The 22,505-nt window shown below is 44.3% G+C and overlaps 1 protein-coding gene across 7 annotated transcripts in view; it reads left to right on the top strand.

Moving 5' to 3' along the window:
• The window catches only part of LOC119462486 (elongator complex protein 4-like), a 71,906-nt gene extending 59,304 nt beyond the window's left edge, over nucleotides 1-12,602 (top strand). For 4 of the 7 annotated variants that reach the window (XM_049667705.1, XM_049667708.1, XM_049667712.1 and 1 more), the window contains one exon: nucleotides 6,200-12,602. In XM_049667705.1, coding sequence (XP_049523662.1) covers nucleotides 6,200-9,760 — 3,561 coding nt within the window. In that variant the 3' untranslated portion in view covers nucleotides 9,761-12,602. Of the gene's footprint in view, nucleotides 1-6,023 lie in introns of all 7 variants that reach the window. The other 3 variants (XM_049667726.1, XM_049667737.1, XM_049667746.1) reach the window with 2 other exon arrangements.
• The last annotated feature ends 9,903 nt before the right edge of the window (nucleotides 12,603-22,505 follow it).

A 22,505-nucleotide genomic window follows, 5' to 3' on the forward strand; every position in this document is an offset into this window, starting at 1 on the left:
TGTCCCGTTACCATGTCCAGCACTTTGTCAGGCCACATTAGCAAAAAAAAAAAAACATCCAACCCAATCTAATCCATCATCACATCCATCATTTGCATCATACTGCAGGCCACACGGCCTTCAGTGTGATGTAAATAAATAAAAATAAAATAAATAATTCAGTTGGAAGTTCATCGTGCAAAACATTGTTAAGAAAGTAGTAGGGAAACCCTATACATGCATTATTTTGTTAACCGCAGAGCCGCTCTGCGCTGACGGGGTTGTTGGGTGCCCTAGTGGTCCTAGTCTCATTAAGCTAGCCAGCGAAAGCTGCCTTCTGCAACTAGCAACACTAGACTCTCCATCGTTCTCCTCGGCATCAGCCGCTCTGGCATTGCGTAGGCCTACGGTCAATCGTGGGTTTAAAAGCAAGGAGCTCTAGTGCAAGAAGTATCAAGTATTTTGAATGTAGTGCTCAGCCGACGTGACGCTGGTTAATTTGTTGATACCACAGAGCAATGCAGAGTGCCAGCGGCAATTTCACATCGTGAAAAATATGAGGACGCAGTGCCGCTCGTCCAAGACGCTGGGAAACATCAACCTCGAAAAATGTGAAAGAAATTGAATTTCTTACAGTCGATCATTATCTGAAGAATTTCTCAACACCTGCCGTGGTTGCTTAGTGGCTTTGGCAATACGCTGCTAAGCATGTATGTAAGTTATGCACAATGCCAGCTGGTCCAAATTTCGGGAGTCCCCCACTACGGCGTGCCTCATAACCAGACAGATCGTGGTTTTGTCACGTAAAACCCCATAATTAAATTTTTATTTGCTAAGCCTGAGTTCGCGGGACTCATGCTTAGCAAAAAATCTCGGCCGTGGCTGCTGCATTTAATTGGGGGCGAAATGCAAAAACGCCCATGTGCCGTCCATTGGGTGCACGTTGAAGAACCCCAGGTGGTCAAAATTAAGCCGGTGTTCCCCACTACGGCGTGCCTCATAATCAGATGGTGGTTGTGGGACGTAAGACTCGAGAATTTAATTAAATTGTAACTAATTTTTGAAGGCAAAATTAGCAACAACAAAATGCTTGCAAAAGTGAGACCTTGATGTTCATATGGTCATTTGTATATGTGTAAATAAACTTGTGTTGAAGTTTGGCTGGGAGTACTTGAAATTATCGACATTGGGAGGGGGGGTTCTTGTGTAGCCGACTGACCCACCCCCTCCCCAGTCGGAAGATCTCCCGGATTCAGTTTCTCCAAACTTGGCAGGTATGGATATTCTGTGATGGATGACATCTATGTCGTCAATCAGGTAATCGAGAAATCTGCGAAGTAAAATCAACCTCTCTGTATGGCTTTCATAGATTATGTAAAAGCATTTGATTCAGCAGAGGTACCAGCGATCATAGAGGCATTGCATAATCGATCAGTACAGGAGGCATACGTGAATATCTTAGCAAATATCTACAAATATTCCACAGCTACCTTGGTTCTCCACAAAGAAATAGAAAGTTACCTATCAAGAAAGGGGTCAGGCAAGGAGAGGCAATCTCTCCAATGCTATTCACTGCATGCTTAGAAAAGAAGTATTCAAGCTCTTAGACTGGGAAGGCTTAGCAGTGAGGATCATCGGTGAATATCTCGTCAACCTTTGGTTTGCAGATGACATTGTCCGATTCAGCAACAGTGGGGACGAATTACAAATGATAGAGGACCTTAACCGTGAAAGTATTAGAGTGGGGTTGAAGATTAATATGCAGAAGACAAAGATAATGTTCAATAGCCTGGCAAGGGAACAAGAATTCAGGATTGCCAGTCAGCCCCTAGAGTTTGTAAAGGAGTACTTTTATCTAGGTGCTGGGTAGTTCCCGCCCTAACAAATTTCAGTGTGCGCTGCTTGCATCATGCCCAGTTTTTGGGACCGCCTAACTGCAGTTGAAAACACTATCAGCTGGCTATATTTAACCTACGGGCGAGAGGCGACGTCCGGTTAAAGTATTATAATAACCCTACCCAATGATTGGTGTGCCTTTTACTGCACAAAATAGTTCGATTATTAAATGCTGGAACTATTGAATTTCCGTCCAGAGATTACATAGCGTTGCAGTCCCAGTATCTTATCACCATCAAAAATCTAATCAAACCGCTTACAGGTCTAACTGTCGAATTTCATTGTGTAATCGCGACTTATCGTAGATTTTCTCGTGAAAATGACTTGGTCGGGCGTGCAAAGCCACTTCAATACCAATAGAACACTGAACTGAAGCTTTTCTAAAGGCATGTGTCACTTCTGATTTTGTCGATTTTTGCCTGGCAAAGGAACAGGAATTCAGGATCGCCAGTCAGCCTCTAGAGTCTGCAAAGGAGTACGTTTATCTAGGTCAATTACTCACAGGGGACCCTGATCATGAGAAGGAAATTTACAGAAGAATAAAATTGGGGTTAGAGTGCATACGGCTGGCATTGCCAAATCCCGACTGTAAACTTACCACTGTCGTTGAAAAGAAAAGTGTACAATCATTGCACTCTACCAGTGCTAACATATGGAGCAGAAACTTGGAGGTTAACAAAGAAGCTTAATTAAGAACAAGTTAAAGACCGCACAAAGAGTGATGGAACGAACAATGTTAGGCCTAACGCTAAGAGACAAGAAGAGAGCGGTGTGGATCAGAGAGCAGATGAGGATAGCCGATATCTTATTGACATTAAGGGGGGGAAATGGAGCTGAGCAGGCCATGTAATGCGTAGGGTGGATAACCGGTGGACCATTAGAGTTACAGAATGGATACCAAGAGAAGGGAAGGGCAGTCGAGGACGGCAGAAAAGTTGGCGTGGTGATGAAGTTGGGAAATTTGCAGGCACAAGTCGGAATCTGCTAGGGCAAGACGGGGGTAATTGGAGATTGCAGGGAGAGGCCTTCGTTCTGCAGTGAACATAAATAGCGGCTGATGATAATGATATGTATTATTTTTATGTCATTTGGCTAGCACACGGTTATACCTCAATAACATGAGACAAACATACAAAAGTCTATGCCTAGTCGACACACAAACCATGACCCTTACATTTCTCTCAGTGCTGCTGTACTATGTGAGCTGGTTGGCAGTAGTTACAAGGCTAAATTACAATCATAATGAGCCTGTGGCATACATGTATGCATAATAGTGCATCCATAAGGTGTTTTATATCCATTTTCAAAGGCATGATCAAGCAAATATGTGAGTGCATTTTTGTAGTTGTAGTTCCGAACTACAATGTATTTCAAATGGACTGTGTTACAATTTAGCCTCTTCAACGTAGGCTAGGTACGAGCAGTGTTGTACGGAACGGCGTTCCTGGAACTAGTTCCTTATGGGAGGAACGCCACCGTTCTGTTAAGGGTCGGTGGAACTGTAATGGTAACGCATTAAGTTTACGAAAGAACGGCAGAGGGAACGGCATTCCTTCTGTAAACGTTCCACGGCACTGAATAGACACACGTCGTACGTATGCAGCACATCATGCAGGGCGGATGGGCGACCGCGTAAGGCGCAAAGAACTAACGCTTGCCTGTCACGTGACTATGGTGCATTTTCTTTCGTGAGTTCTCCATTATATTTTTTTTTATGACTAGGCTTCAATATTGTCATTTCACACTCCCTCCTGTAGTTTCTTTCCTCCATGCCAGCCTGTTGGACACGAACATCGAGATGTAACTGTTGCCGACTTCAAACAAGGGTCTTTACTTAATTGTGAATAGGTATTCTGGCCTTTTTTTCACTCATATTGCAATATTGAATAAGCATTCATTAAACGCCTATGTATTGTTCCTTTCGATGCGGTTTCTTGTGCAAGAAATTTAATTATATCCTCCTGAGACCCACCCCCCTTGTACAATACATTGCACATTGCTTTCAACTTTTTTCGAAATTCACTCCGAAGTGATTACGCAAAATATTCACTCTTGGTATGAAGTACGGTGCATGTGTAACTGTAAAGAAGTGGTTTACTCATATTCTTGTCACCAGCTTTCGAGAAATTGGACAATATATTTGTCTAGACCTCATTGTCGTCCCAAACGGCCGAAAGCAACTTCGAGACGTGTTTCGAAGTCACCGATATTGCGTGAAAATACCGGACGCGGCAGCAACTAGGCAATGTGCTACACTTAGTTCCATCTTCATCTGTAACTTGTAACGGGAACTAGTTTCAAGATTGAGAAGGAACGAGCCTTCATTCCTGTTTTAGAGGAACGTGTACAACACTGGGTAGGAGGAGGGTTAAATGGCTTTGAACATACCGGCCACCAGTTGCTAAGCATTTATGCTATTTTCTCATGTGTAGTACTTCACAAGAACCTTAACCAGATGCTGCTTCTCTGTTAATGAGTTTTGTAATTCTTTTGACATCATTGGCTGCTGCAAAGTGTAGTTTACAGGTTAGTTAATACAGGCACTAAAATTTGTTCCTTTCATTTTTTCGATGCCTCTGACTGAAGTCTTGAAATGTGAACTGAATTTAGACATTTAAGATCTGACTTTGTAGATTTGTGTGATGATATCAAAAACATTTAGAAATTTCACGTGCGTGCCTTTTTAGTGAGTCGTTTAAAGCAAAGCTTTCTTTGCAAACCTTCCCGGACTTTCCTGACCATGACTGCTACTGCTGCTGCTGACTTGCCAAATAGGCAAACAAAAATAATTAAATTATGCGCCTGATGGTGGAATCAAACTTCTGTTGTCGAGCATAGCAGCCTCATGCTCTATTAGGCCATGATCACACGCATGCTTCTCTTGTTCGAAAGCCAGCCAGATCTTGAAACATTTGGTGTATGCCTCCTCTGTTACTTTCTCCTAATCTTCTTTCCTCGTGACACTTTGTATTTTGTGGCATTGGGTTAGACTGCGCTTGTCTCTGGGATCGGCCCACATTTCCCAATACTTTCCTCATAGCAGCTAATGCTACATAGAAACTGTGCGATGTTGTACCGACTTTGTGTGGTCCAAGTTGATCATGCTTTACATTTCTTCACCAGAGTACAAATGCCATCATCGTTTAACACAAACCACATGACATATACTTACATGGGATTTTATAACACTTAGTAGCAGATAATGCTACAAACTGTGCTTCTCTCACTAAAGCCCGTTAAGTACCTATGTGGAACCCAACAGTAGGCATGTGTAGATTCGAGTCAAATGGCCACATAGAAATTATGCCATTGCCGCCATATGATCGTCATCAACGTGGTTGTTGTCTTGCTGCTATCGTCATGCACACAACTGCTCAATTTGCACTAACACGCTGGTCCACCTGGTAGCACTTTGCAGAACACCATAAAATGCTGGATAGCAAAGTACCTGCAAAGTGCTTCGCATATCATATGATTTCCGCAATGCCTGGGAGCTGCACTATTTTTTTAATGCAATAATAATGGTTCTTGGAAGCAGTTGCTATGCTTTTTAATAATGCAAATGAAAATTTACTTGCACTAAGGCAGTGTTTCGAAGCTAAAGTAATATGATATTGCCTTGTAGGCTTTTTGCATTGTCAGCAGTTTATATGATCAGCAGTAAAGATTGCCCTAACATAATGAGTTGGAAGCCAAATTGAAGTAAAGAAAACCAAAAACATAACAGGTGCAACACTAGCAAAAATGGTAAGCATCGTACTATTGGCACTCCATTATGATTGTATACATTCTGCTGGCCACATGGTGCTTCATAGAGCATTGATTGTTAGTTTTAATTATGTTGTAAGTTGAACATGTGTGCATTTGAACAAGTTTTTGTTAGAATTTTTGCTCATACCAGCTCTCAAATTCTTTATGGCCAAGAAAATGCCTTAAAGGCACACTTGAAGCAGCCTGTTAGGAAGGGTTACTTGACTTTTAAAGTGCGATGGTAATCCTAGCGGGTCTAGATGACAGCAAGTGCTGTAATGCTTACCTTCCAGCTGGTATATTATAGGAACAATGCCTTTTGTTGCGATTATTTTTTAACGAATGTTAGGAAGTTTTGTAAACTAGCCTTGACATTTCCTGCACCTTATTTATTACAGCGGTCATAAGGCAAGTATTTCTTTTGACCCTTCCTGCACCTAATTTATCACAGTTGTCATAAGGCAAGTATTTCTTTGGTTTTGCATGTAAGTAATGACAGCCACTGATAACATCAAGTGCAAATGCCTGTTTCTACTTGATTAAACATCTTATAATAGAATTGTGTTTTCTTTAGGTTGCAGGATCAGAGCCAATTGTCCAAGAACAAGTGATAGGCTACTTTGACCTGGACAACCCTGGCTTGCAGCTTGTCGGGGGCGACACTTTCTACCTCCCAACTGAAGCACTTAGAGAACATGTCCTAATGTCTGAGCACGGCAAGGAAGGGCAACCTATAATTGTTGTAGTGGAAGAAGGCTCTCAAAACGTTGTTGTTCAGGCTTTTTCTAGAGATTCCGAGGCAATGGGAGAGGAGGCAGCCTTCACTGTGAATCAGCTGGATAATGCAATCTCAGCTACCCTTCCAGAGCAGTTTGCCGGTGTAGAAACAATTACAACTGCTGAAGGGCAACAATTGCTAATTCTGTCGGAAGATGCTAGTGGGAAGCTTGTAGGCATGGAGGGCACACCGGTTGAAGATTCTGATGCTGCTCCTGAAACTGGGCCTTCGTGCCACGAGGGCTCAAAGGATAATTTACCTGGGCAGTGTGTTACATCACTTAACAGCATCCAGACAGAGTTACAGCCAGAGTGTAAAGAGTTGTCCGAGGTAAATGGCAGCAATGAAATAAATGCAATTCCTGAGAATGTACAAGCTCCTGAAGAAAGTGCAGAATGCAAATATGAAAGTGAAAGTAAGCTTCATGCACCTGCACCAGTAGATGTTCTCGAGTCGTCCAATAAGACTAGTGTCTCTCATGTGTCAGTTGCCTTTGGCCAGGGTGACAATTCAGAATATCGGGAAAAGCCAGCATCAGATAGCATGGAACCAGTGCAAGACACCGAACAAAAGAAGAATGGAACAGTGGGCATGGATGTTGGTCATCTAGGTGATGGTCATTCAAGCGACATGACTATGCCACCTGCACAGGCCATAAAACCTGGCACAGATACCAAACTCAACACTTCTGAAATGCCACTGGCACCATCCATTGCTGGTGAGAAGTTGGACACTGCTGACTTAATTAATGCAGACAAACATACCAAGGAATATACCATGTGTGCTGTGCAGGACTTGAAAAGCACTGAGGCTGTAGGCAACACCCTTGCATTTTCTGAACATCAAGGTCAAGGTGCAAGAACACTTACTATGGACGTTGTGTGCGCACCGCAAACCTCAAGCAAGCACCTTATTGCGGGTCCTGCAACAAATCCATCACTTAAAATGAAAGTTGATGAACCTTCCCCAGTGGTAGCTCAGCACAGTGACGCCCCTTCAGAAAAATCCCTCAAGGGGGGCCAAAGTACTGAAGTGTTCAACAAAATAACCAGTCAAAGTGCCAATGATCAACTGCTAAGTGGATCTGAAAGTGCAGCACGTCTACTTTTACCTTTTAGTGAAAGCATTATGCACAGCAGTGATTGTTCTACTGTGACTGGTTCAGAGCAAAAAAGTATGGAGCCAGCGGCCAGCAAGCACTCTATTACGTTGAGTGCTGATGGAACAACTCTTCCCAAAAGCAAGGTAGGACAACCACTTCTGTGTGAAACTACAGGGAGCGCTTCAAACAAAAATACCTTAATTTTAAGCCCAGAGGCTTGCCCCGCACCTTCATCTTCCAATTTAGAAGCTCACCAGGAACAACAAAGCTTGGTGGAGAAGGAAGGCACGACGTGTACACATGAAAATTCTGTGGATAAGCAAAGTGAGTTTTCTCCAGTCACCACGAGTGTAGAAAAAAACCTTGAGTGCGAAGACAAGCATGCAGATTTTACTATTGAGTCTTTGTCTGCTGCTCCAGAGGAACTATCTCAAATGAGTCATAGTGTTGGTGCATGCAATTATGATAAACTTGATGAAAAAAATACATCAGATAAAAAGGATTGTGCAAATGAAGACCAGGCAGAAATCCTTGAAAAAAGCGTGACAGCAGAACCAGGACAAAATTCACTCGTTTCTGAAACATTGAAAGTTCAACCAGCTGCTGGTGTTTTAAGTAACAACATAATTACTGACATTGAGCAAGAAAAATGTCAATCGATGGAGAAAGATAACCTAGGGACACAACTTTGCAACGTTATACATGAGAGCTCTGAATTATCACTGGACTTTCAAGCAAGATCCAGTCAGAAGGAGAAGGCATTCCACTCAAGTGAAATGAAAGCATTGCATGAAATGCCAAAGAAACAAAATAAAAAAGTGGCATTGAATCCTGTGGCCAGTAGTCATACAGAAAGCAAGTTGCAGGGCTCTCCAAATATTGACAATCGTAAAGTCTCGCAGAGGAGATTGTCTGGAAGTGTCCAGGAAGTCCCATTAGATGCAACTGTAATGGCTGCTCAAGGCAACCGGCCTCATGTAACAAGGGGACAGTTTATAGTCCAATCACAAGCATCGTCAGAACTAGACACCGATGAGAACAAGTTCCAGGAAGAAACTTTTCATGATGTTGATAAACTTTCTTGCGTACCTGCCGATAGCAACCTATGCATGCACGATACTGAATGTCAACAAAGCAAGAAAGTTTTTGAGCATTTTGCACCACGTGATAGCAATGGAGGACTTCAAGAGTTACACGGCGATGAACATCATGAGATGGGTACATGTGAAGTTCAAGAACAAGATGAAGGAGGCCAAACTGGGGTTGTAAAGGACAGTCTGAGCATGCCAGAGGCTTCGACTTCTATGCTAAGTTCGCTAAAAGCTAAAGGTTTGAACTCTGAAGGAGTAAGAAGTGCTATAGGGTGTGATGATGAACTTCTTGCTGCACTTCACCTAGTTCCCCGTCAAGGAGCATCGCCACTTCCACCTGATGGCTATGCAGAACTATGTACACCACCTGAAGAGCAAGATGTGAGAGCTGAAGAGCTGTTCACAGCACTTGCAATCTATGATAAAGGAGACAGAGAAACAGAACCAAAAGAAGGATGCTCAGATGAACAAGAAGAAGATTCTCCAAGTAAAAAGCGTTGGTATCTTCGTAGACCAACAAAACCAAGAAAGAGAGTCATCATCCCAGACAGTGATGATGAAGATTTTGAGGCCTATGAAAGTGAAAACGTTCCAACTGTAACACAGAAGAGCAAGTCGGAGCAGGCATTTGATGATCTTTTGGATGGATTCAAGAAAGAGCAAGCTCAGACGGCCGCTGTAAAAACTGCACCAAGAAAAAAGAGAAATGGAAAAAAAGTTGGACTTGCACCCACCAAAAGTACATCTGCTCGTTCAAGAGCATCTGCTGCAAATAGTATCCCATTTGAAAAAGAATCTACTGTGACGACAGATGAGGTTAAAGATGTAGTAAAGCCCATAGCTAGAAAAAGCCAGCCGGTGAACACACCTTGCACAACCAGTCAAGCAGCTGCCACGAAACAAGCTCGAAAGCGACGCTCAGAGCCAGTGAAGGCTGTGTCTCCTAAAAAAAGTGCAGGCGATGGTACACGTAATCGGATTCCCTCTTTTAGTGATACGTTTGCTGGAGACATCAGAATTCGCTGTCAGAAACCAAGTTCCTCATCGGATAAGATGGCAACACAGTATCATTGTTCCAAGTGTGGCTTTCGCTCAGCTCGAATGGCGAATATTGTGAGGCACCATAAGCAGGACTGCCCATACTCTCAGAAAGATTTTGCTTAGGGTTCCAAGTCCTCAAAAAGTACAAACAGTACTCGCACATGGGTCTGTTATCACTGTCATGTACTCATCCGATTGCTGCAGACTCGGTTCATTGACGTTTAATTTTTGTCATCACCAGTGTCATTGTTTATAAGAGGGGGGAAAATGGTATGTTAAAAGCACAAAGTCAACCATGTGTATAGCACAATTTTTGTTGCAAATTTTGACCACCTCTATCTAAATAAAAGTTCAGTTTCTCACTTAAGTTAGCTGAACTCTTTCAGTTGATAAGGCCCACAGTAGGCTACTAAGTGAGCCTTGTGTTCATTTTAATGTTCTTAGTATTTAGGAACAAAAGTAAGGGAAGTGCGCTGCTGGCTTAACGTAAATGTGATAGGTGTGTTTGAACTGCTGTGTGCTTTTGTTTTACTCTTGTATTTCGTTAGCAGTTTTAAACTGTGTCGTGCCAGTGCGGCTTGCAGCCTCAAGGTACCGAAACACTTGTGCACCGTTGTAGGGCACAGGTTTTTTATCTACAAATGGCATTAATTGCTCACCTGAAAAATCTTCACCAAATTTGTTTGGCTATAGAATCGGGTGATGTAGTTGTGTCACGACACCTACCCTTGCAGCTGGTGCAATTGAAATGACCAAATGTGCCATGTATTGTCATGGTCTTCAGTGTAGATAATTGTGCATATCATTTCTCCAACACTTTTTGTCCGGTGCAGTAGCTAAATGAACTAGCACACATTGTAGTCTAGGGAACATTGTTTCCTTTGTCAAGACACTTGCACATGTTTGACCACATTCATCCCAAGGGCACCTGTGCAATCTTTTTTTACATCCTCTCTTATTGCTATATATGTTTACTTGATAAACACTGAAAGCTGCTTGTAATCAGTCACCAGCAAAAAGGGCATTTTTGCACTGATATTTCAGTGTTGACTAAGGTGAGGCAGTGTCAGGGGCAGCAAAACACAGTGTTCACACCTCCTCCCACCTGTCTTTGGAATGATCAGCAGTGCTGACACTCTGACCAGACAGTGCAATAGCAGGCAAGATCCTTGTTGCCTTATTTATTTGTACCCTATTGACTATGCACGGCTGTTGGTGTACCCATTATCAGCTAAATCTAATTCAAGATCAGCTAAAATGTCGCAATACCCATTATAAACACAAATTTACTGCTAGTTAAGCCTAAAATATGGTAGATGTGAAATCTATTAAAATGGAAACACTGGTTGGGAAGTTAAAGGGAGGTGCATTGTGCTTGTTACTGTTGTGATGCATGCCAAATGCTTATGACTGGTTCTAGGAGCTTGATGCATTGCTTCATTTTTTTTTTCCCCAACCCTCCATTTTCTTGCTTCATTTGTAATTTTTTTTGTATAAGTAGTATTCGGCATGTTCCTCCATTTTCATGTTTTCCAAGAAATTTTTTTTTATTTTACTTATGCTGCCTTTTTTTATTTCTTGAGTTTGATACTTTTGTTTTCTGCTGTTATTGTTTTACTTGATTTATAGATACTGTGAAGTGCCTACAGTTAATTGCTAGTGAAAGGGTCACTTTGTATGATAGAATTTCTCTTATGTTGTAATGAGCTATGTTTTACCATCTGCCAGGGCACTGTAGTTCTTTCTGCACAAGGTACATGCATAAAATGTTACAGAGGCCTCACAAATGGTGAGCTTGATGTGCCAATTGTGAAGTTGTGTGGACATATTATGCAGTGTATTTTCTTCTTTTATCCTTCAGCTAGAAAAATGCTGATGACATGTTGTGAGAATTTCCTTTTCCTCATTTCCTTGTGAGAAATTTGCTCATTTTCCTTTTCTCACTCTCTCAGTTGTATTCGTTTCAAACACAGAGCTTGATTTTTGTCAACATTGTTTCGATTCCTTGATAGGCACTTCAACCTGGCTACTATGAATTGCCATCAAAAAAGCATTATTGGATACCAGAATTGCTCATTAGTTGTAAATTGCTATCTTTAATTACCTGGTTAAGCACTGTTTGGCGGGCACCATTTATTTTTGTGCCAGAAAGAGAAGCAGAATTTGCACAAATCGTCTTATTGGAGGGTTCTTCCAGCATGTAGTGTACATTACAATGGCATCTCTGCCTAAGGGACAATATTATGTGCTATTTGTGAAAATAAGTTGCTCTCTTAATGATCTAAAGGTGGATTAAATGAATGCTTCTGAGTGCTTTTAGGGGATTTACAGTTGTTTGATAGCATTATTTATTTTTGCGCTGTTTTTTTTTTTTATCATTATGTGCATTGACTTTGTGTATTGTATGGTTATGTTTTGTGAAAAAGTTATTCAAACAGCACAGTTGTGCTGCTTCAGCATTAATTCTGCTTCTCTGAAAACATTAAGAATGGCCAATACAAAGCCCTTAGGTCTTTGTATTGGCCACTTGTGTGTCCACTTGTGTGTCCAGCTTGTCCTTGGCATGTATCTGTGGTATTGGCCTTCAACCTCTTGCTGTTTCTTGACTCTGGTTTATCCGAGCAAGGATTTGTAAAAGAAATTGTAGGCTTTTTTATGTGACGTTTTAATTTATTTAAACAATAAGTGCAAGTTATGGCCTTATTGAAGAATTGCTTGTATACTTCCTCTTGTTTTTTTATTGTGACTGTTTTTTAGCTGAGCATTAAAGGTTTGCTCACAGTTTATCCGAGCAAGGATTTGTAAAAGAAATTGTAGTTTTTTTGGTTTTTTTATATAAGGCTTTAATTTAAACATGAAGTGCAAGTTATGCCCTAATTGAAGAATTGCTTGTATACTTCCTCTTGTTTTTTATTGTGACTTTTTTTTAGCTGAACATTAAAGGTTTGCTCACCATCACAAACAATTATTATTTCTGCTTTTTCTTCAGTTTCCAACTCTTCTTGACCTTATTGTGCATCTTTGTTTTAATCAAAGAGTTGGAGCTGCATTTAGACAGCCTAGCATTTTTTAGTTTCCTTTAGTGCAACTGGAAATATAACAAAGAGCAACTTGTCAATGTTGCAACCGTTGATGTCTGTGCTCTTGCCAAAAAGAAAAAGTTTATTTTTTGGCTATGTAAACCAAGAGGTGTGCATCACAAACCTGCCTAAGTGTTCACACAAAGTGTAGCTTTAGGTACCCTAGGCAGCCATATTCCCTGCCTTTGTGCATTATACTGCAGTAAAATAAACGGAGGGTGCTACTTTTATCTTGACCATTGAACAACATTTTTTCCAATCTGATTTTGTGGCAGCAGGATCAGCAAGAATTTGGGCATTTTAGGGTGTAATAAGCCTTGACACTTGTTAGTGTGGTAAGTTTTACCAAATTGAGCTGACCACTTTAGTTTTTCAGCACAGATTTGTCAAAGATGATTTTTCATCCAAGATCAAAATTACCTTGCCCTGATCTTAGCTCACCCAAAACAAAAAAGCCAGGTAGCTATACACCAGCTGCATTTGGATTAGCTTGTGGTGACATAGTTGACAAAGTAAAGGCATGTTCCATTAATTGCCTCCTTCTGCTGAACCAGTATTGTCTGAAAGGAATGAGAGAAAAGAAAGGCTGATGTATGTGGTTCTGCATGCAGGCCTGTAAAATTTTGTGCCTAGCCCTCGGCAATAATAGAAAGGAGCCTTCAACCATGATGAATGGAAAGTAGTAAATATTTCCCGGGATGCCTAGCATTGTAGTTTGGCTGACAACATTGGCAGCTGTAATTCTGATCTCTAGAAGTGCACCTACATTTCACATTTATAGTAGTGATCAGTTTTGTGTGAACTTTCCCTCAATAAATGAGCACTAAGTGCGTAAAGACACATTGTTTGAAAAAAGGCCCATATGAGAAAGATTATGAACCTTGTGCCAACAAAGCATGCCTGGAAAGGTGTAAGAACAGTGATAGCCTGTGTATGCAAATTCCTTTCGATTAATTGTGTGGAACGGCATAATAATGGAGAAAAGTGAGGATAGAGTTGGAACTGGAGATGTATAGACAGTGTTAAACGAGTTAAAGAAGAAGAAGAAAAAAAGAAAGAGAGAAACCAACAGGTTTGCAACATGTTCCGTCTAAGTAGGAAAGGAAACAGGCAAGTGAAGGCTGACGGATTTGTGAAGAAAGAGACTGTGATTGTATTTTTTTAGAAGGTGCAGGTGTCATCGGTGATGTTGGGCACGTGCAGTACCGGCTGATCCCAGTGGCACAATAGCTCACGTGGATGATAGTGTGATGGCAAGTTTAATGCTTGCCATGTCATCTTCACATTGGCTGATGTCCGGTGAAATCGCAACAAAGTGCAGGCAAGTTCATATGGTTGGCAAATGAGCAAGCACCAAGACATTGTGCTGCTTCTCAAAGGGTCAAGACAGGTTATAACTGTCCTAAAGATGATAGTTTGTGGCCAATGAACCTTTGTAACAGGTGGACTCAATATTAGTGTCCAAGCCTTAGGCAGGGGCGACAGAAACATCTGTGGGCTGGCTGGGACGGGTATCCGATAGCCTTGACATGCTATTACATGGGATGTGCCAAAAACATCCCCCCAAGTTCAGCATTACTTTAGTTGGGGGAGGGTGGTGGTTATGTACTGTACTCTGAAGGGAGCAATCAATGAGAGCAGCTGTTCAGAATTTTCAGCAATTTGTTTTGTGGGTAAACTTGATAAAACTTTTAACTGTAGATTGCTTGTAAAAAGCCCCTGGTTCAGACATCAGTAAAATTTTAATATCTTGTTATCAAGGGCATCTTAATACTATTAATAAATCTGGCAGAACACATTGCGATGAATGTCGACCTGAATGCAATTAGCATTGAAGCAATGTAGTAACACACCGAATTGTCAATGCCGAAACACGTCATGTGTGATGCGTGTATGCAGCCAGCTCCTCTTGCACTTCCTGTTGGACACACTGCACCATCTAGCTACGAAGCTGCTTCGAAGTCTGCACATGGAGCGTGTGTGAATATATATGCAGACAAGACTGTCTGAATATATATGACGAGGGTTTGATTTCGCCCAGCGCCAGAGAAATGTTAAAGGATTTTTGGTCATTGAGGAGCGGCACATACCCGGTGTCACATATACCCAGTGACCCAAATTAGCCGGACAGTTGGTTTCAAACACAGTTCTCTCAGCACAGCAGCCCGTTGCTCTACCCATTAGGCTGTGGACTACACAGTGACCCATGTTGGCAGGAAAATGGTTAGAGATCGATGGCACATATTTCGAAATGGAAACTCTTCGCCCTTTTTCGCAAGCAAAAGAGGAGCACAAGTACAAGCAGTGATGCGCCCATTTCTCTTCTGTAATAGATACGCACCTGCTTGCCGTGCAAAGAAACTAATTTCCCCAACACATTGTCTGGGCATTAGGCATGCGTAAACATTATCACCAAAATTGTCGCTCTTACTTGGGCAAGAAAGTCCAGTGTCAGTTCTGCTGTTTATTTTTTCTCTCATGGAGCTTCTGATCGAAAACGAAATTCCCTTGTTGTATCAAGGGAATTTCGTTTTCAATCATCGCAGAGCAACTGAGTTCGGAGTGAATTAACTGCAAAGAACCATAGGTGCATGGTCGGCACACAAAAAATATCGGGCCAATTATTCTAGCTCTCTAGAGGAACGCTATAGGTAAACCTCATACACTTCTGATATAGACAGTCTGTGAAAATCTCTTGAGTTCCACTTTGCAAACCACTGGACAACAACGCTAAACAGATCGAGCTTGCAATTTGTCCTACCAAGGCACGTTGCCAAGACTAATCTTAAGTCTGCGCAGACCGCCTTTGAATTTTACGCCGAAGATATGAGAACAATGCATGCTTGTATGCAAAACAGTGAGTGAGAAATCTGGAAGGCAAAATGGCAGACCATGCAAGGAAAAGAGCTCCCACGCTACGCGATGGATGCACTAGAATAATGTGACAGAGACCTGCTCCCTAAAGTTAACACACTCCTCAAATTATTGACAACGATCGACACTAAAGAGAGTAAAGACATATTTGCGGAACATGATGGCTGAAGAGCGGCTTAATTGGCTAGATCTCATGTCCATTCACCGGGTGCAAGTCAGCGTCAACGAAGTTATCTGCGTGTTTATGGAGAGGCCCCACCATATGTAAGTCGCAGTGTGGATAAAATATTAGAACCTGGAAAAAAACATTGTTTAAAAGAAAAAGGAACTTTATTAATGGTATTGCCATTATTATGGCCATACTGTTAAGAGCACATAGGTATGAGATGGCTTGACATAGTAGAATCATCATGCTGTCTTCTCATTGAATAATCTTATGCCTCCTTGTGGGACTGCATCAAAAAATCCAGAGGAAGCAAGATCAAGAACGATCCCGCCGCGGCTCCAGGCAGCCGCGAAGAGCTACGACCAAGACCAACAGCTCTGGGCCGTCGAGCAGGTCCTCGGGGCGCTCGAAAGGCAGGGACCCAGCGAGCCAGCAACGGCAAGCGGAGACCCGCGCCGAGTAATGGCAACCTCGTAGACGACATAGGCCCTCGTCGGGGTGCGCGAGCGCCCAACTGCAGGCACAAGTAAAGTTTGCTTCAATCCAATTCAATATGCCTCCTAAATCTGCAAGCGTATACGTTGTTGCATTGCTGAATAAAGTACTAAATGCAGGCTAAAAGTCTCCCTTCATTGGAGGGGGGGTCTTATAGCACACACACATCACTGAAGCGTTGAATCACAGAATTTGGCAGTGAAACAGGTCAAAGAATAGAAGCATTTAGGGAAAATACCACTATTTTACTGGCGTCTTGGTGGGGACCAGCCTTCACTCCAGGCCGCATCAACCAATCAATCACGATTAAATCATTGATTGAAAAATTGGGGAGTTGGAATCGCTCTGCGCAATTGGCACCACTGGTAATAAAATTGCCTCAAGCACCTGTCGAAAGGTTGCCACGGTGCTACAGTTGACCTGCCGAGGGGGGAGGCGAGCCCCTCAAAAAATGGAGAGGGAGCCAGGCCCACCCGGGCCCCCTCTGACTAAATGTATAGTTGAGCTTGCACCCTCATCTATGGCTATCATTGCATCCTGTTTCTGCATCTTTCACCAACCTGTAGGACATTTCACGTTTGTCTGGTGCGTTAAAAGCCAAGCTATTAACAGAACGACGGACCACAACTGCACATAATTATTTAATACATGTTTGATGCTCCTTCAATACTGCACTAGTCCATATATAATCAGCTACACACCAATGTCATAATATATAAAAAACATTGCCAGCATATTATTAAAGCTTGTATCTTTCTCCTTAATATATAAAAGCGCACCAAACATACGAAAAGAGACAAGCATGTAGCGTTTGATAATGACTATGTTGAATTTAGTGTTCCACTGTGAAGTGTGAGAACATTAGGCCACCCTGAACAGATAGTTTGAATTGAAATATGTGATGTTAGGTGCGTGCGAATGAAATTCAGAATTTCAATTGGAGGGGTCTGTGTGTCTGTCTCTCTGTGTGTGTGTGTGTGGGTGGGTACGTGGGGGACACAAAAATATCGGGCCAATATTATTCTAGCTCTGCAGAGGAACACTACAGTTGAGCCTCGTACACTTATAATATTGACATGTTGAATATGTTAATGCTCTAATGTATTGTAACGGAGGCTTGAAAAAATAGACACGTCCATTTATTGGCAGGCCAGAAGAAGAACGAGCAGGTTACTCACTTCATTAGTCTTTCATGGCGCCGACCTTTGCGTGCGCCGTCCCGCGGTGCAGAAGCCCCACCACTGTGTCAACTGCCCCCCATTCGAAAAGCCTCCATCTTGGTCGCGTCAAAAAGTCCTGTCAGCGAAGTTGACGGCAAGAAATGGAGCTTCTGAGGTGCATCTGGACGTTCACGTACGCGCATAGTATGGTTTCATGCGCACTACATGAAAACTTCAGCGCGGGGACGACAACGGAGTGAACCGGGGTCAGAACTGCAGGGTACGACTTTGTAGGTTACGTCACTGAGGTGGCGTGTAACCTTTTAGGGACCAAAATACCTGCGGAGCAACTTTTCCGAAAGTCCACGGTGACGGATGGGCGTCCAGACCCACACACAGTCGCCGGTATTGTAACGGACGTCGCGTTGACCCTGGTTGTATCGAAGAGCGTTGGCATGCTGTTGGCTCTGGATACGATGCCGAGCAAGCTGGCGTGCTGCTTCGGCATTTTGAATGAACTCTTCCACGTGTTCGCTGGTCGGGCTATTTTATCAGCCACAGGTAGCATGGCGTCAAGTGTTGACGTGACACGGTGCCCGTATACAAGTTCAAACTGCATAAACTGTGTGGTCTCCTGTACAGCAGTGTTATAGGCGAATGTGACATATGGCAAAATCTCGTCCCACGTCTTGTGCTGCACGTCGATTACATGGAAAGCATATCAGCCAGCGTTCTGTTCAGTCGTTCCGTTAATCCATTTGTTTGAGGATGATACGCAGTGCTCTTGTGATGAGAGCTATGCGTCAGTTGGAGGACGTCCTGCATAAGTTTGGCTGTAAATGCCGTACCGCGATCGGTGATGAGAACAGACGGTGCACTGTGTTGTAGGACGATGTGGCAGACAAAGAACTTGGCTACTTCATATGATTTTGCTTGCGGAATAGCTTCGGTTTCGGCGTACCGGGTTAAGTAGTCGGTAGCGGCGACTATCTATCTGTTGCGCGACTATCTATCTATCTGTTGGAACGGTGCTTGAGGAGGGTCCACAGGGTGTAGAAAGCCGGCCGGTTTAACGGGAGGTTTCTTGCAGCACTGACAATCGCGGCAGGTCTTCACGTACCATTGCACAGAAGAAAAAGGCCGGGGCCAGTAATACTTCTGTTGTTTCCTTGATAATGTCTTAGCGAATCCCGGGTGTCCCGCGCATGGCTGATCATGGCAGGCTTGCAAAATGTCTTGGCGCAATGCCGACGGCACGACAAGGAGGTACGTATTTGGACCGCTTCCACAGTTTTTCCTGTAAAGGACGTCGTCCAAACAGTACGATGATAAGCGCCGCGAACGAGCGAGCGAGGTAAAACAGTTTCAACTCCTTTAAGGTGCTCGATCAGCAGCAGCAGCTCAGGGTCAGCGCACTGGTGCTCAGCCATCTTTACGGTGTTGACAACGCCAGCAAATGGCAAGTCATGGTCAGGGTCCGATGATGTCATAGGGAGTGGTGCGCGTGACAAACAGTCAGCGTCGCTGTGCTTCCTTCCAGATCGGTAGACAACGGTAATGTCTTACTCTTGTAAGCGTAGGCTCCAACGGGCTAGTCTGCCTGAAGGATCCTTGAGAGTGGCAAGCCAGCAGAGGGCGTGATGATCGCTGACATGCAGCCTTAAAGGGTCTACCATACAAGTAGGGTCGGAATTTACTAATTGCCCACACAACCGCTAAGCATTATTTTTCAGTGGTTGAGTAGTTTTTCTCAGCCTTGGCGAGACTGCGGCTTGCATAAGCAATAGTACGTTACGCACCATCTTGCCACTGCACAAGAACTGTGCCAAGACCTGCATTGCTGGCGTCAGTATGAATTTCTGTGTCAGCATCTTCGTCAAAATGAGCAAGTATAGGTGCAGCTCACAAACGCTGGCGCAATTCATTGAACGACTCCTGTTGTTCGTCCGCCCAAATGAAAGGCATATCATTGCGTGTAAGCCTTGTGAGAGGCTCAGCAATTCTAGAGAATCCCTCGACGAAGCGTCTATAATATGCACACAAACCAAGGAAGCATTGGACAGCCTTCTTGTCTGTGGGTGGTGAAAACTCGGCGATGGCAGCTAACTTGTCGGGGTCTGGTCGAACGCCTTTAGGACCAACAACATGACCAAGAAATTTGAGCTCTTCGAACCCGAAGTAGCATTTTTCAGGCTTGATGGTGAGGTCGGCAGTACGGATCGCAGTGAGGACGCTCTCGAGTCGTGCGAGGTGCTCGTCGAACGTGCTCGAGAACACGACGACGACGTCCAAGTATATGAGGCAGCTTTGCCATTTGAGTTCAGCAAGCACGGTATCCATCATCCGCTGAAAGGTGGCAGGTGCGAAACAGAGACCGAAGGGGAGAACTTTGAACTCATAAAGCCCGTCAGGTGTCACAAACGCTGTTTTTTCACGATCCCGTTCATCAACTTCGATTTGCCAATACCCAGGTTTAAGACCAACGAAGAAAAAAAACTTTGCACGTTGTAGACAATCCAATGCGTCGTCGATGCGTGGCAATGGATAGACATCACGCTTGGTGACACGGTTTAACTTTCTGTAATCTACACAGAAGCGTAGTGTGTTGTCTTTCTTTCTGACTAGCACTACAGAGGAGGCCCACAGGCTTGTGGATGGCTGGATCACGTCGTCTTGGAGCATCTTTTTCACCTGCTGCTTGATCGCTTCCCTTTCCACTGGAGACACTCTGTAGGGATGCTGGCGAACAGGACGTGCTGACTGGTCCGTAATAATGCGGTGCTTTGTGATGGACGTGCGTCGTACTTTGGACGACGTTGCAAAACAGTCCGCATATTCATTCACAAGACTCAGTAGACGGTCTTTCTGATGGTCTGGCAGAACAGCGTTAACGTGAATCCGTTTTTTTCGGCTCGGTAACTCTGATTGCTGAGGCTTGATTGATGAGATTTCCAATGTGCCAATGTCAGTAACGTCAATGATTTCGCCAATAAAGGCGATTGTCGTTCCTCGCGGTACATGCCGATACTCGTTGCTAAAGTTTGTTAGCAAAACGACTGAACATTTGTTTCGCACCTGAAGAATTCCTCTGGCTATGCAAATGTTGCATTCAAGAAGCAGGGGTATGTTTGCCTCAGCAATTCCTTCGGCGGCGTCCTCCATTTCGCATCGAACAGCGGTAAGCACGCTGCTCTTGGGTGGCAACGTGACGTGATCATCGGCTACGCGAAGCGTAATGTCACGGTCGTTGTCATTCCTGTTTGCTATGGCTTGCGTAGTAGCGAAGCTGACTCGAGACTCTTGCAGGTCGATGATGGCACCATTCGTCTGAAGGAAATCCATGCCGAGTATAAGATCCTTTGAACATTCAGGAAGAATGACGAAGTCGCCAACGTACGTGAAGCCCAGAATGTTGACTCGTGCCGTGCACCGGCCCACTGGAGTTATGAGGTGCCCTCCTGCAGTACAAATCTGAGTTCCGGCTCATTGCGTCGAAACTTTGTTCAGTACACGCACGAGATTCTGGCTCATAACTGACGTGTCTGCACCCGTGTCGATTAACGCCGTGACTTCGTGGTCATCTATGGTAACTGGTACGTCGCAAGATACTGACACCGATCCTGCACTGCTTTCTCTGCGTCTCAATTTCGTCATATCGCTGTCGTAGTAGTGGATCTTCAGCGTTCGCAGCGTCAGCGACCTCATCGTCGCAGGTCACTGTACTCAGTTTTCCTGAGTGGCAGGGCTGGGTGAGCGACGCCTTCTTATGCTCGGCCTGAAGAGGGGGCTGGAAGACCTGTTTCGGGCTGGTGACAGTGACCGGGGCTCACGGAATTTTGGGGCAAACGATGTCCTGGCGTCCTCAAGGTAAGCTTCAATCTCCATGGGGCGTTCGCCATTGTGCGGGCACGGCGCATTAAGTGAAAATCCATGGAGCCCAGCTCGGTGGTAAGGACATGCCCTGTAGAGGTGGTCGGCTTCACCGCAATGAAAACACAAGGGCCTCCGGTCTGCAGTGCGCCATGCGTTGCTCTTGTGGGGTGGTTGTGCTTCAGCCATGAACGGCGTGCGGCGAGGCCTGAAGTCACCAGTTGCTTGTTCAATGGCGCGCACACCATGAAAGTACGGGACGTCACTCACACCATGAAAAATCGGGGACAAAGAACTTCGCGCAGCTTCCGCATACGACATGCGAGGCTGTGGCTGCCATACCTCATGCTGTGGTGTTTCGCTTCGCTCTGGTATTTGGACTGCCTGCCTGATTTCCTCCTGGACGACCTCAGCCAGAGTGAGTTGCGGTACCGATGCCGGAGCCACCTGAAGCTTTTGGAGCTCCTCGAACAACAAGCCTAATGAGCTCCCGCAAGGCGTCGGTATTGTCAAACGGTACAGCGAGAGGGTCACGCGATAAGGTAAACACGTTGCTGTTGTACTGCCTTGTTCGCTGCTGCAGTGCCTTTTCCATTGATATGGCTTCAGCGAGAAACTTGGCAACGGTCTTTGGTAGGTTGCATATCAGGCCTCCAAATAACTCTTGCTTGACACCATGCATTAAGTTCCTGAGCTTCTTCCGGCATGGACGGATCCGCGCGTCAGAAGAGTCGGCACATATCTTCGACAAACATAGCGACACTTTCGTTCGGCCGCTGTACTCTCGCCTGAATTGCAGATTCAGCTCGCTCCTTGCGATCAAGGCTTGCATATGTGCTGATTAGCTGCCGTCGGAATTCTTTCCAAGTTGATAGCGCCACTTCACAGTTCTCAAACCATGTCTGTGCATAGTCCTCGAGGGCAAAGTCGGCGTTGCGGAGCGTGCGCTCCGGAGTCCAGCCGTTGTATTCGGCGACGTGTTCAAGTGATCGAGCCAGTCTTCAACATCCTCGAAGGTGTCCCCATGGAAGGATTTGGGGATTCGCAGCTGGTTAAGCACGACCTCGGTCGGTGCAGCTGAGGAAGAAGGAACTGATGTACTCATCCTTCTGATACGGTGGGGTAGAGGCTCGTGCTCAGGTGGTAGTCCTTGAAGTCGACAGCTTGTCCGTACGTGAACAGGAGTCAGCTTGACCGGACTTCGTGCTGGGCTGGTAGACGGG

This window comes from Dermacentor silvarum, chromosome 1 (assembly GCF_013339745.2).
Source record: "Dermacentor silvarum isolate Dsil-2018 chromosome 1, BIME_Dsil_1.4, whole genome shotgun sequence".
Classification (NCBI taxonomy): Eukaryota; Metazoa; Arthropoda; class Arachnida; order Ixodida; family Ixodidae; genus Dermacentor; species Dermacentor silvarum.